Raw genomic sequence first — 15,820 nt, forward strand, 5'->3', positions numbered from 1 at the left:
CGTTGTCCCTGCGAAGCTGGAACTCTGACTGCCAATAGCTCTGATTTTGCAACCTTATATCTTCAAATTTGAGGCTAAAGAGGCATGTTTTCCACCACTTTCAGTGAGAATATTTCTGTAAAAGGATATCTTGGGGCACCTGCTCACCCCTGGCCCAATCCCTATAGCCAGGAGATGGGCCACTGCAATTGGCATACTTATTTGACAAGGGGTAGGAAAAGGTTGTTCCTAGGAGGGATTCTGGGAACATAGAACATCCGTCTCTGTTAGGAAATCTTCAGTGTCTTCCACCCTCCCCGGCAAACGCTGAATGTGGCTTAGGGCTGTGGCAGCAGCTATCTGCTCAAAGAAGAGAATGGCTACCTCTCTGGGTTAAAATGCATATTAACAGTTGTTTAAATTACAATAACAAGCATCATTTATTAAGGATTGTAGAAAATATATATTCTATCATTTACATCTTTGGAAAAACATGCGTCCAGAGTCCTTCTGGATCTCTGGACTGAAGACCAGCCTCTGGCCTGATTGGAGTACTTCAATCATTCAACAAACATTTACTGAGGACTAATTGCCAGGCTCTGTGCTAAGTGCTGTATTTACAAGGATGAATAAGACTCCGTCCTGACCTTAAGAAGCTCTCAAACGAGGTGGGTGGTGGTGAGCCAAACAACCATTAATTGTTCTCAGCTATTTGTAATGCTTCCTTTTCCAAAATATTCAGCAACATGGTACCCAGACCTAAAGACTGTAGACTAGCATGTTTATCAAGTACACCAGGGAAAATTCAAAGTTTATGTGGTTGACATGACTCAATATTTGTACATATTTAACTGAGGAACTTATCTCTCTGAAATCTTAATAACAGGGTTATGGGGGGGTAAGGAGGGGAAAGACATGTTATTATGACTATCATTTCACCCACGGGCAATCCAAACAAATGAATTTTAGATAACTTAATCAAACAACTTACTTATAAAAATGGTTGCCAAGGATCTGGGAAGGATAAAAGTTGAAATCAATTTTTACCCACAGGCATAATGGCCAGGAAAATAACAATTTACTATTCAGAGTGTATGTGATATAATACATTGTATAAAATATGACCATTATCAAGCTATCACAGCATAATTTAAACATGTGGGTTGCTAGGCATATAAGTCAATTATCTCTGTTGATCATGATCCAAAACTACACATCTGTTTTGTAACCAGACAAGTTTAATTTATGTTTGGATTTTGAATTATGAGGTCTAGATAAACAATAGTTTGAATAGTTTAGATTTCACTAAATCGAAGGTGTAAAATAATGTTCATGAGTTAACAGCATTTTACTACTGGACTTTGACTTAATAAAAATCAGATCGCTTCACATAATTGTATCAAGGACAATAGAAATAACATGATGTCTTGATTTTCTTTTAACAGATATGCGCATGCAAATAAGTAATGCTGAGAAACTATTTCTTGAGAAACTCAGTGAGAAGGAATATTGGGAAGAGTACAAGAATGTAGGGAGTGAAAAACATGCTAAACTCATTACATCCTTAGAAAAAGACATCAACACAGTTAAAGAGAACGCAAGGAAAATGTCAGGTCAGTTGCAACAAAGCTAATTTAAGTTAAATAAACAATGTTTAGAGGACATTTAGAAGAAAAAAAAATGGAAAAATGGGTACTCCCTGAATCATTTGTTACTCTCTGCTGTCTGCACAAGCAACTGTGAGCCTAAAAGTAAAAGTGGAGGGAAAGTAGAGAAATGAACCCAGGACCACCTATGAGAAGGGGAATAAAGGGGGGTGGGGAACACTGCGACCAACTTACTTGAAGAAAGAAGCTTCATTCAGCATACTCCCATACCTGGGTCTGGTGCAAATTCACTCAGGTAGGGGGATCATGGGGTGGAGTGGGGTGGGGTGGGGGGGGTGGAGGGCAGTGGTCATTCAGTGGTAGAATTCTGGCCTTCCATGTGGGAGACCCAGGTACGATTCCTGGCCAGTGCACCTCAAGCACATCTGTCACTCGTCTGTTGGTGGAGGCTCATGTGTTGCTGTGATGCTCCCCAGGCTTCAGTGTAGCTTCCAGACTAAGGTATACTAGAAAGAAAGGCCTGGCAATCTACTTCAGAAAATCAGCCAACGAAAACCCTGTGGATCACTATGGTCCGATCTTGTGCACGGGGTCTCCATGAGTCAGGTGCCAACTCAACGGCAGCTGACAACAACAACAGGAGGATCCTGGGACTGGACTAAATTAGAAACGGAATTCACCTGAGGCAAGCCAAGGCAATTTAGGCAGACTGAAAAACCAGAATCATTATGGAGAAACGCCCCAGTAATGCTAAGCCGTAGTCTGAAAAAACTGGAGGGCAAATGTGAGATAGAAGGTGGAGAGGGTATTGAGCAGGATGGCAACAGGTGTGATGAAGCCCGAACTAGGTACAACGGGTATATGTGCTGGCCCTGTCCTTTAACACAAGGTCACCTGTCTGTCACTGAAGTGAGCATAGTAGCTTAAAAGAACACCAGAGACTCAGAGACAGAGAAGTCATAGAATAGAATAAATGGGGAAAATCTGGCCAAAAAGAGTGCTGGGGGTGGATGATAGTCCAGGACCTAGCTACCTGGGCCTCTGGACTGATTTTTGTGTAAGTTTCTCAGCTCAGAGGCTCTGCACCTCAAAGATAGTGTGAATTTGACAACCATACTAATCTGAATTTGGAGTTCTTGATTTCTCAAATGATTTTCCTTCTGAAATAAAAGTAGAGAGTGAATGTGACACCCTCCAGCCACTCAGATCCTCTCCCTATCAGAAACTACTATTACCAGTTTCTTGTGTAGCTTGTCAGAAATATTCTATGCCTGTATCAATGCATATATAAATATGTATCACAAATAGAATGCTACAGGTTGATTTTTCACTTGCCTTTTCATGTAACAATATGGGTATCTTTATAGATCAGTATATATTAGTACTGCCTCATTCTTTCAAATGGCTACATTGCTTGGTTGTATTATAATTTTTTTAACCTGTTCCCCTACGGATAAGCATTTAGGTTTCCAGTCTTTTACTATTCCAAATAATGCTGCAATAAATATCCTTATAAGTATGTCATTTTATTGTGAAGAATATCCTTATACTTAGATCATTTCACTTATGCTTATCTCTAAAGAGAAATGGCTGGGCCAAACAATCTGTTTTTTATTTCAATAGGCATAGATGTTGTACCAAGTTGCATCCCACCAGGGTGCATGAAAGGCCTGTTTTCCTACATCTTCAACAACAGAGAGTGTTATCCAACTTTTTGTTCTTTGCCAGCCTTATAGGTAGAAAATAGCATCTCATTGTAGTTTTAGTTTTCATTTCTCTTACTATAAGTGATACTGAATATCTTTTCATAAGTTTAAGAGCCATATGAATTTCCTTTTCTGTAGACCATCTGTTCACATCCTTTGCCCATTTTTCTGTTGTGTTGTGGAGCTTTTTACATTTTAAGGAAATTAGATTTTTATCTGTGAAATAAATTGCAAATATTTTTCCTATTTGTCATTTGTTTTGTGTTTATGGGTCTTTTTATGAGGAAATTTTGTAATTTGATAGTGCTCAAGTTATCAGTGTTAGATTTTGTGATTTCTGAGATTGTGGATAAATTCTCCGGTATTTTCTTCTAGAATTTTTATGGCTTTATTTTTGTATTTAAATCTTTGATTTGTTTTTGTGTGAGGTAGGAATCCGACTTTACTTTTTACCAGATGGTTTTCCAGTTGTCCTAACATAATTTATTGAATAATCCATTTTTACCCCACTTATTTGAAATACTAATTTTATTGTACTTTAATTTCCTATGTATGTTTGAGTCTCTTTCTCTATTTTCTACTCTATTCTATTATCTATGCATTTGTACATCTGCACCATACTTTAAAAACAATTATTCTTTGGCTATGTTTAAAATACTTAAAATATTGTATCTAGAATGTCTTCATTTTACATTTTTAAAGTAGGAAGACTTATATGATCACATATAAACTTCACTCATTATCTTAATCAGAAATTTGAATGATTTCGTTTAGCTGAAAATTTTCATGCTGTTGTATCCAACTTTTGGGTTGTGGAAATAACATGTATATATTCAATGACTCGTCCAGTCTTGAGGTATAGCAATTTTAGATGCTATTGGAAAATGGTCATTATGGCTTGTCTTTTATGCCATTGTAGGACCTTCTCCTTACCACCCAGGAAGCATCAGTAACTCTACTGGGGAACTATTAAACACTTTATCGCCTACCAATTGGACACAACAAATATGAGCAGGACTTCTAAATCAATCTATTCAAAGCCTTACTACCATTCTTCTTTTTCTCCTACCTCCTTTTTCACAGACCCCTTGTTCCATTATTTTTCTGGAATTCTCCTCCCACCTGTGATCCTGGAGTTTGTGTGTGTTAGGCTCCTTTAGTTGCAAGGAACAGAGGTTGACTCAGCCTATCTTAGGAGAAGGGTGGTTATTTTTGTGAAAGAGCCCAGTAAAATGGAAGTTTTTTATTCTAATATAATGGATACCATGTTTCTAAGTGAGGTTAGATACTACCATGCCAACTTGCAGTATGATGAGACAAATTGCACCTTCAGTCACCAAATTCCAGACTATAAAGGAAAATAGAACTCAGAGGGAAACTTATAGAAATAAATGCCTACAGAAAAAAAAGAAGATCTCAAATCAACACCTAACTCTACAACTAAAGGAATTAGAAAGAGAAGAAAAAACTAAGCCTAAACCTAGCAGAAGAAAAGAAATAACAAAGATCAGAGCAGAAATAAATCAAATCAAAAACAGAAAAACAATAATCAACAAAACCAGAAGTTGGTTCTTTGAAAAGATCAATGAAATTGGCAAACCTTTAGCTAGACTGACAAAGAAAAAAAGAGAAAAGGTGCAAATAATCAAAAGAAGAATGAAAGAGGAAACATTACAACTGGCCAGAGAGAAATAAAGAGAATTGTGATGGGATATTATGAACAATTGTACCACAACAATTGTTAACCTAGATGAAATGGACAGATTCTTAAAAGCACACAACATACCCAAACTGACTCAAGAGAAAGTAGAAAGTCTCAACAAACTCATAAGAAGTAAAGAGATTGAATCAGTGATCAAAAACCTCCCAACATTCCCCCATCATCTGAACAGCCCTTCTAGGTGAGTTTCTTCAAAATCATTCAGTCAGTCCATCAGCAAATACTTAATGCTTACTGCATGCCAGTTACTTGCTAGGCCCTGGGTGCACAAGACAAGGCTGGTTCCTGCCGTCATGAAGATTCCAATCTACGGGAAAATCTCTCCCCATCCCACTTGTCAGTTCCCTCTACCTGCCCCTATTCTTGCTTTTGGCCCCCTTCCTTCCTCTCCCTGGCCCTCAGACGTCTCCTGGTACCCATGGGCAATGATGAAGGGCTGCCTGGGTTGCCATTCATACCTCTTTGGGCTTGGTTTCCATTTCTGAGTTCAGCCTTGTCTGCTCTTGCTGGGGAGGTTTCTGTGCATTAGTCAGTTGGCTCAGGGAGCATGGGATGGCAGAGATGATGTGGTCACCAGGAGGGCAAGGAGGAAGCCCGGGCTGCAGAGCAAGGAGGATGCCCAGGGTCATGCAGCCTCTGGGCTGTTCTGGAATGACCAAGGCTCAACCTATTCTAGAGAGAAAGGAAAACACAGGCCAGCAACAGGTCTAGCAGAGGCCAGTGCTGGGTGTGGGGTTCCAGCAGTGACTTGCCTGATCCCCACCCACCTGGAAGAGAGAAATACTGGCTGCCCTGGGGCTTGAGCCCTGCACAGACTCTCCCTTCCCCTTCAAGTCTGTCACAAACCAACATACTTCCTCCTTGGCACCTTGGTTGAGGCCCTCTTGCCTGCTCCTGGGACCTGATCACTCCCCACAGTCCCCTACTCAGATTCATCTATACCCACCACCATGTTAACCTTCCCATAACCCTCCACTGATGGTGCCCAATTCTTGCTCAACAACCCTGCCCAACATTGCCCTCTGGTCTCCAGTGTTGGCCTCAAACCTACCTTCTGAGATGGTTAGTCTTATGTGTCAGCTTGGCTAGGCTATAGTTTCCACCTATTCAATCAAATACTAATCTAGGTGTTACTGTGAAGGTATTTTGTAGATATGGTTAACATCTAAAATCAATTGACTTAAAGTAAAGGAGATTACCCTCAATAATCTGGGTGGGACTCATTGAATCAGCTGAAGGTTTTAAGAGCAAAAACAGGTTTCCCTGAGGAAGAAGAAATTCTGCTTCAAGACTGCAGCATCAGGGTTTTAAAAGTTTGCAAGTGGCCATCTAAGACACATCTATTGGTCCTATCCTGTCCAGAGTAAAGGAAAATGAAGAAAACCAAAGACACAAGGAAAATATTAGCCCAAAGGACTAAAGGACCACATGGACCAGAGCCTCCATCATTCCAAGGCCAGAAGATTTAGATGGTGCATGGCTATGACCACCGACCCCTCTTGACAGGGACCTCAACAGAGAGTACTGCAGAGAGCAGGAGGAAAATGTAGAACAAAGTTCAAATTCACAAAAATAAACCAGACTTACTGGTCTGACAGATACCGCAGGAACCCCCAAGACGATGGACCCCAGACACTGCTAACTCAGAACCGAAACCACCCCGAAGCCCACTTTTCAGACAAAGATTAAAATTAGACAGGACTATAAAAGAAACAATAAAACAGGTGAGGAAAACATGCTCCTTAGTTCAATCACATATACCAGACCAAATGGACAACTCCTGCCCAAAAGCAAGGCAAAAACGTAGAAAAGGACAGGAACTGGGCAAATGGACACAGGGAAAGTGAGGTGGAAAGGGGGAGGGTGCTGTCACATTGTGGGAATTGCAACCAATGTCACAAAACAATATGTGTATAAATTTTTGAATGAGAAACTAACTTGAGCTGTAAACTTTCACCTAAAGCACAATAAAATTAAAAGAAACAAACAAACATAAAAGCTCCCAATAAAGAAAGCTCTGGCCCAGATGACTTCACAGGGGAATTCAATTAAACATTTAGAGAAGAACTGACACCAATACTGTTTAAATGTCTCCAGAAGATACAGACCAAAGGAATATTCCCTAATTCATTCTATGAAGCAAACATAACCCTGATAGCAAAACAGGACAAAGACACCACAAGAAGAGAAACCTATATAGTCCAATATGCCTTATGAATATAGATGCAAAAATCCTCAACAAAATACTAGCAAACAGAATTCAACAGCATATTAAAAGAGTCATACACCATGACCAAGTGGGATTTATTCCAGGAATGCAGGAATGGTTCAACATTAGAAAATCAATGAATGTAATACACCACATCAACAGACAAAGGAAAACAACCACATGATCATTTCTATGGATGTAGAAAAAGCGTTTGATAAAACCCAACACCCTTTCTTGATGAAAACCCTCAAGAAAATAGGAATAGAAGGGAAGTTCCTCAATATGATTCAGGGCATATATGAAAAACCAATAGCCAACATTATACTTAATGGAGAAAGATTGATAGCTTTCTGCTTGAAATTAGGAACAAGACAAGGGTGCCCACTCTCAACACTTCAATTCCATATTGTATTAGAAGTGCTTGCCATAGCAATAAGACGGGGGAAAGAAATAAAACGTATCCGGATTGGAAAAGAAGTAAAATTATTTCTATTCATAGATGACCCACCCCAGTGCCATCGACATGATCCTGTATACAGAAAATCCCAAAGAATCTGCAAAAATCTTCTAGCACTAATAGATGAATTTAACAAAGTTGCAGGGTACAAAGTCAACAAAGAAAAATCAGTTGGGTTTCTTTACACAAACAATGAGAAATCTGAAAGGGAAATTAGGGAAACAATTCCATTTATAATACCATCTAAGAGATAAAACACCTAGGAATAAATTTAACCTGGTATCTTAGTCATCTAGTGCTGCCAAAACAGAAACACCACAAGTGGATGGCTTTAACAAGAGAAATTTATTTCCGCACAGTAAAGTGAGCTAAAAGTCCAAATTCAAGGCATCAGCTCCAAGGGATGGCATTCTCTGTTGGCTCTGGAAGAAGGTCCTTGTCCTCAGTCTTTCCATGGTCGAGGAGCTTCTCAGGCACAGGGACACTGTGTCCAAAGGATGCACTCTGCTTCTGGTGCTGCTTTCTTGGTGGTATGAGGTCCTCAACTCTTTGCTTGCTTCACTTTCCTTTTATCTCTTGATATAAAAGGTGGTTCAGGCCACACCCCAGGGAAACTCCCTTTACAGTGGATCAGGGAGGTGACCTGAGTAAGAGTGGTGTTACAATCCCACTCTAATCCTCTCAACATAAAATTACAACCAAAAAGTGGATGACAACCACACAATACTGGAAATCATGGCCTAACCAAGTTGATACACATATTTTTGGGGGGACATAATTTAATCCATGATACCGGGGATGTGAAAGACCTATATAATGAAAATTATAAAACACTGCTGAAAGAGATTAAAGACAACTTAAATAAGTAGAAAGATGTTCCATGTTCATGGATCAAAAGATTTAATATTGTTAAGATGTCAATACTACCCAAAGTAATCTGTAGATTCAGCACAATCCCAATCAAAACTCCCACAGCCTTCTTTACAGAAATGAAAAAACCAATCCTCAACTTTATATGGAATGACAAGAGGCGCCAGTAGTTAAAACAATGTTGAAAGAGAAGAATAAAGTAGGAGGACTCATACATCCTGATTTTAAAATGTATTATACAGCTACAGTAATCAAAACAGCCTTGTACTAGCATAACAATAGACACATAGACCAATGGAATAGAATTGAAAGTCCAGGAATAAACCCATGCATCTATGCTTAACTAATTTTTGATGAGGGTGCTAAATCCATTCAATGGGGAAAGAAGAGTCTCTTCAATAAATGGTGTTTGGAAAATTTAATTTCCACGTACGGAAAAATGAATCAGGATCCATGCCTCACACCATACGCAAAAACAAATTCAAAGTGGATTAAGGATCTAAATGCAAAAACTAAAATCACAAAATTCTTAGAAGTAAATACAGGAAGAACGCTGTCAGGCCTAGCTTTCAACAATGGATTATCCAATATAATAACAAAAGCACAAACAGAAAAACTCAAAATAAATGGGACTTCATAAAAATTAAAAACTCTTGTGCATTAAAAGACGTTACCAAAAATTGGAAAGACAAACTACCAATTGAAAGAATATCAATGGACACAACAGAGAACCCCTGAGGAAGCAGGAGAGCAATGGGATAGACCCCAAATTCTCATAAGACCAGACTTAATGGTCTGACTGAGACTGGAAGGACTCTGGTGGTCATGGCCCCCAGACCTTCTGTTGCCCCAGGACAGGAACCATTGCCGAAGCCAACTCTTCAGACATGGATTGGACTGGACAATGGGTTGGAGATGGATGCTGGTGAGGAGTGAGCTTCTTGGATCAGGTGGACACTTGAGACTATGTTGGCATCTCCTGCCTGGAGGGGAGATGAGAAGTTGGAAGGGGTTAGAAGCTGGTGAAAAGGACACAAAAAGAGAGAGTGGAAGGAGATAGCAGGCTGCCTCATTGGGGGAGAGTAATTGGGAGTGTGTAGCAAGGTGTATATGGGTTTTTGTGTGAGAGATTGACTTGACTTGTAAACTTTCACTTAAAGCACAATAAAAATTATTTTAAAAAAAAGGATATCATTGGAATCATATCTGATAAGAATCTAATAACCAATATATATATATAAAACTGGCAATTTAAGAGCAAAAAGACAACTCAGTCATAAAATGGGCAAAGGACTTGAATAGACATTTCACCAGAGAAGACATTCAAATGGCCATTAAACACATGAAAAAATGCTCGATGTCACCAGCCATCAGAGAGATGCTAATCAAAACCACAATGAGATACCATTTCATTCCCATTAGGGTGGCTAAGATTAAAAAAAAAAAAGAAGAAGAAAATAACAAATGTTGGCGAGGATGTGGGGAAATTGGAACCCTTATCCATTGCTGGTGGGAATGCAAAACAGTATAGCCCCTTGCGAAAAACAGTGTGGTGGTTCCTTAAACAGCTAAAACTAGAACTACCATATGACCCAGCATTTCCACTCGTAAGTATATACTTAAAAGACTTGAAAGCAGAGATTCAAATAGATACTTGTACACCAATATTCATTGCAGCACTATTCACAGTAGCCCAAAGGTGGAAACAACCTAAATGTCCATCAACAGATAAATGGATTAAAAAAAAATGTGGTACATACACACAATGGAATACTACTCAGCAGTAAAAACCCAACCCAGTGCCGTTGAGTCGATTCTGACTCATATCGACCCTATAGACAGAGTAGAACTGCCCGATAGAGTTAGTAGGAGAAATGAAATCTTGGTACATGCTACAATACTGGTGGAGCTTGAAGACATTATACTGAGTAAAATAAGTCAATCATAGAAGGGCAAATATTGTATGACTTCACTTATATGAGAAGACAAGAACAGGAAAAAACAAAGTTTATTAGTGGTTTCCAGGGGCAGGAGGGAGAGGGAAAAGTGCGATTATTGCTCATGGTGTACTGAGTTTCCGTTCATGATGATGGAAAAATTGCATTGCTTATTTTTTTTTTTTAAGGGTAGGGTTGCACAGCTGATTAATGTAATTGCTGTCAATAAGTTGTACGTCTGCAAAAAGTTGAATTGGCAAAAGTTTTGTGATAGATATTGTCATGGATTGAATTGTGTCCCCCCAAAATATATGTCAACTTGGCTAGGCCATGATTCCCAGTATTGTGTGATTGTCCACCATTTTTTCATCTGATGTGATTTTCCTATGTCTAATAAATTCTATCTCTATGAATGTTGATGAGTTGGAATTGGCGGCAGTTATGCTGATGAGATCTACAAGATTAGATTGTGTTTTGAGCTAATCTCTTTTGAAATATAAAAGAGAAAAAGCAAGCAGGGATGTATGGGGACCTCATTACACCAAGAAAACAACGCTGAGAGCAGAGAAGTCCTTTGGACCCGAGGTTCCTGTGCATAGAAGCTGCTAGACCAAGGAAAGATTGATTACCAGGACCAACAGTGAGAGAGCCTTCCCCTGGAGCTGACACCCTGAATTTGGACAAGCAGCCTACCGGACTGTGAGAGAATGAACTTCCGTTTGTTGAAGCCACCCCCTTTTGGTATTTCTATTATAGCAGCACTATTTTTTTTAGATAACTAAGGAAGATACATTTACAACAACAACAACAAAGAGTAGCTGCTGAGGCTACTTATGTACAACCAAACACCTCATCGGAATTGGTTCCTTGGTTTGGAGGTTTAGGTTCATGATTTCATGGGACATCACAGTTAATTGGCCTAATAATGTGTTCACTGCTTCTGTTCTACTTCCTACTTCCTTGTGTAGTGCCTGGAGTCTTAGCTTGCAAGTGGCCATTCAAGGTACAACAATTTGTCTCTTTTCACCTGCACAGAGGATGAAGGAGAGATAGGAATAGGAGGAGGAAATGGAATGCGTAGCTAATTGCCTCTATGAACAACTGCCTTTTGCCATGAGACCAGAAGAGCTGGTCATTTTGATCAAAGATTTCATAGAAGAATCCTGATTAAAAGGTAGAAAACGAACAAAATTTAACATTTTTGTGGAATCCAGATTTTTTGGAGGCTGGATGAACCCCTGAAACTATTGCCCTGAGATAATCTTTAAACCTTAAACCAAAAAAATCCCCTGAAGTCTTCTTAAAACAGTACCTTAACTAGTAAAGAATGTCTGCCTTGAGCATTGTGCTGTTTTTAAGATCTACCTATATGGAATCAAATAGCAACTCAGAAGATTAGACAGGAAACTTAAGAGGCAGCCAGTTTATGTTAATGAGGGAGGAACAACTCAGACAAGGAAGGTGAGAATGGTTACACAACTCAAAGAATGTAATCAATGTCACCGAATTGTACTTGTAGAAATTGTTGAATTGGTATATGTTCTGCTGTGTATATTTTTAACAACAACAATAAAAATAAATTATATTAAACAAAGAAGTTGGAGAGCTCAAGGAAAGACTGTTCAAAATTAGGGGACAGCTTTTGGAAAAAGATGCTGGTGTGTTTTAAGCAGGGGCAGATTATCCAGTAAACAGGGTAACCATACTCACCTTGCTTACGAGATCACCTGTAGTGAACAACTTCGTGTTTTTTCACCACATCAAAGACTCTGCTTCTAGGTATGGCTGACATCTGTCTCTCTCCCAACCCCACAGTACCTTCCTATAGAATCAAAGCCTCTTTTCAAATTTACAATTCCTAACAGGGGTGGGTGACCCAGTAAGCAAGGTAAGCATGGGCTTACTTGTGCTTACTTACTAATCTGTAGTGAACAATTTCACATGGGTTTTACCACATCTTTGATAGGACCATGCATGACCTAAGCTTTGCTTAGGTGTCCAGCCCTGCTTTACTCAGTGGCCATGTGGCCCTAGGCAGAGGGGAGGGGCAAACACAGAGGAGGGGAGGAAGTACCTGCGACTGCTTCCCTGAACTTTAAATAGAAGATGTTGGAATATAGGGTGTTGAAGAAACAGTCACTCATATTGCCCAGGACAAGGCTATTCCTCCCCACTACAAGGAAAGGGAACCTGAGATTAGGCCCAGGAATAAAGGGTGAGGGTTATGACAAGTCATTAGATATGAAAGTCACAGAGCTTTTTTATTTTTTTCCTTTACCAGGAGCACAGGACAGGAATCCCTAAAAATTCTACTTTGTACACTAATAATAGTTAAAAGACTTGGGTTCAAGCCTACTTACAAATAAGTAAACTTGCCTTTTTGTGTGTCAATTTCCTCATTGGCAAAATGAGAGTCCCCAGGTGATCTCCAAGAGAACTCGAATTTCTAGCACCCGCTTTTCCATACAGTTAGTATTGAATTGTGTCCCTCTCAAAAACCGCACCCCCCAACCCCCCCAAAAAACATGTGTTGGAATCCTAACCCCTGTATCTGTGGATATAATCCCATTTGGGAATAGGGTTTTCTTTTTTTCTTTCTTTTTTTTAATTTTTATTGCACTTTAAGTGAAAGTTTATAAATCAAGTCAGTTTTTCATACAAAAATTTATACACACCTTGCCATATACTCCTAGTTGCTCTCCCCCTAATGAGACAGCACACTCCTTCTCTCAACCCTCTATTTTCGTTTCTATTCTGCCAGCTTCTGACCCCCCTCTGCCTTCTCATCTCTCCTCCAGACAGGAGCTGCCCACATAGTCTCCTGCGTCTACTTGAGCCAAGAAGCTCACTCTTTACCAGTATCGTTTTCTATCTTATAGTCCGGCCCAATCCCTGTCTGAAACATTGGCTTTGGAAATGGTTCCTGTTGTGGGCTAACAGAAGGTCTGGGGACCATGACCTCCAGAGTCCTTCTAGTCCCAGTCAGACCATTAAGTCTGTTCTTTTTATGAGAATTTGAGGTCTGCATCCCACTGGTCTCCTGCTCCCTCAGGGGTTCTCTGTTGTGTTCCCTTTCAGGGCAGTCATCGGTTGTAGCTGGGTACCATCTAGTTCTTCTGGTCTCAGGCTGATGTAGTCTCTGGTTTATGTGGCCCTTTCCATCTCTTGGGCTCATAATTACCTTGTATCTTTGGTGTTCTTCATTCTCCTTTGCTCCAGGTGGGTTGAGACCAATTGATGCCTCTTAGATGGCAGCTTGCTAGCATTTAAGACCCCAGACACCACTCACCAAAGTGGGAAGCAGAATGTTTTCTTAATAGATTTTATTATGCCAATTGACCTAGATGTCCCCTGAAACCATGGTCCCCAAACCCCTGCCCTTGCTACAGTGACCCTGGAAAAGTTCAGTTTATTCAGGAAACTTCTTTGCTTTTGGTTAAGTCCAGTTGTGCTGACCTCTCCTGTATTGTGTGTTGTCTTTCAATAGGGTTTTCTTCATTATGTTAAGGATGCCATATCATTGTAGGGTGTGTCGTAAACCTAATTACTTTTGAGAGATAAAAAGAGCAGATTAGGCACAGTGAAGCAAGGACAAACGGGGGAGGGGGGCTGGGGGAAAGATAGATGCCACATGGAGATGACCCAGAAACCTTGGAATGCCAGGGCTACAAAAACTGAGAGAACTTCCCCCAGAGATGACAGAGAGAATGCCTTCACCTACAGCTGGTGCCCTGAATTCGGACTTCTAGCCTAAATTGTGAGAAATTCAATTTCTATTTTTTACAGCTACCCACTTGTGGTATTTCAAAGCAGAACTAAGAAACTAAGACACGTACCTTATATAATCCTCACAAGAACCTCAGACTTAGATATAATTGTGCCCATTTTAAAGATGAGGAAATAGAGGCCCAGAGAGGCAAACAGCCTTAACCAAACTCACAAACTTAGGGCGGAACTGGATTTGAACCCAGGTGTGTCAGATCACAAAGCCCACGTGCTTCAAAGTCTCCCTAGCTCTGTGATTCCAGTAAAGCAGAAATGGCTCTCTACACCCAGACTGTGCCTGAAGAAATTGCTGCATGGCTAGTATTTCCACCTGCTCCTGTTCGATTTTCTCTACAGAGGGCTGACAGAAGGCCACCGCCACAGGCGAGGATCAGCACAATGAAGCCCCATTGGCCCAGATGAGTATGAAGAGTGGGCAACAACAAGACTTCCAACAAGCTGTGGAAAAGTGAACAAAAGAAGAGCCAAACACAACAGGGAAGGCAGAACAAGGTGAAGCAAGCTTCGGCAAGTGTAGTTTTGTGGTCAGCTTCTGGGAAGCAGCCATAGCAGACTGGCTACCTGCCATTTAGCAACCAAGCTTTATGTTAGGCATCTGAGCAGCCAGGAGTCTGAAGGCACAAAGTCACAATCTTCCGGACTCCCACTTGCCATGTCTCTAGCCTCTATGAGAAGGAGACTTCTACGTACCCCCAGTTTATTTAGGTATATTCTCAAGTGAATGTTGCCAGAAGCATCTCCTGAGTCACAAAGGCTGACAACAAGGCTTTCACATCCACCCATTGTGCTGGTTACTGTGCTTTTAAGAAGAAAAAAAGGTCCATGGAATTTTATATGGAACAGAGTTGGTTGTAATATGGCTTTTACAGTATTAATATGGCAATAGAGAGAGCTACGACTTTAATCAGAGTGTATTTTGTAATCTATTTTTTATGATTTACAGCAAAGTATTAATACTTAATGTTATCAAGCCCCAGGTTTTATGGATTCTTTCAGATGCTAAAAATGTACAATCCATTATAGCTAAAATCCTGATCCAATGCAACTTTTAGATTGATTGTGGTGATTTTTTGGATAGAAATTTCAAATAAATAACCAGCGTTAGCCTGATGGACTACATACTGGATTAAAAGAGAAATTCCATCAGAAATGGGATTTGAAGAATTAAAATATTCCCGTGATTACTTTGAATAAGGGTAAGAAAAAAAAAAAAATAGGCTATGTAGATGAGACTATGTAGGTTGGAGTAATAAAGACTTCCATCTTCTTAGTCTCCAGATGACAAGTTAGACTAGTCCTCAAAATCTAATGAACCCTCTTGTTCATGAACAGCTGCCTCGGTCAGACGCCCTTGATCCAGCTCGGTCAGAGGCAGAAACTGACCTGTTCAGACCACCTTTCTGGCCGCTCCTCAACTTGGGAGAGCTTGCCCCTATTCTCTTTTGTTGCTGTTGTAGTTGCCCCATGTGACAGAGTAGAACTGCCCCATAGGATTTTCTAGGCTGTAATCTTTACGGGAACATTATAGCTAATGTTCTTCCTTGGAGAT

The 15,820-nt window shown here is 40.1% G+C and overlaps 1 protein-coding gene across 1 annotated transcript in view; it reads left to right on the forward strand.

Moving 5' to 3' along the window:
- Positions 1-15,820, forward strand: part of CCDC83 (coiled-coil domain containing 83) — a 68,991-nt gene that overhangs the window by 27,898 nt on the left and 25,273 nt on the right. The window contains 1 exon segment of the mRNA XM_023558531.2: positions 1,425-1,592. Within this exon segment, the coding sequence (XP_023414299.1) occupies positions 1,425-1,592 (168 nt within the window).

This window comes from Loxodonta africana, chromosome 7 (genome assembly GCF_030014295.1).
Source record: "Loxodonta africana isolate mLoxAfr1 chromosome 7, mLoxAfr1.hap2, whole genome shotgun sequence".
Taxonomy (NCBI): Eukaryota; Metazoa; Chordata; class Mammalia; order Proboscidea; family Elephantidae; genus Loxodonta; species Loxodonta africana.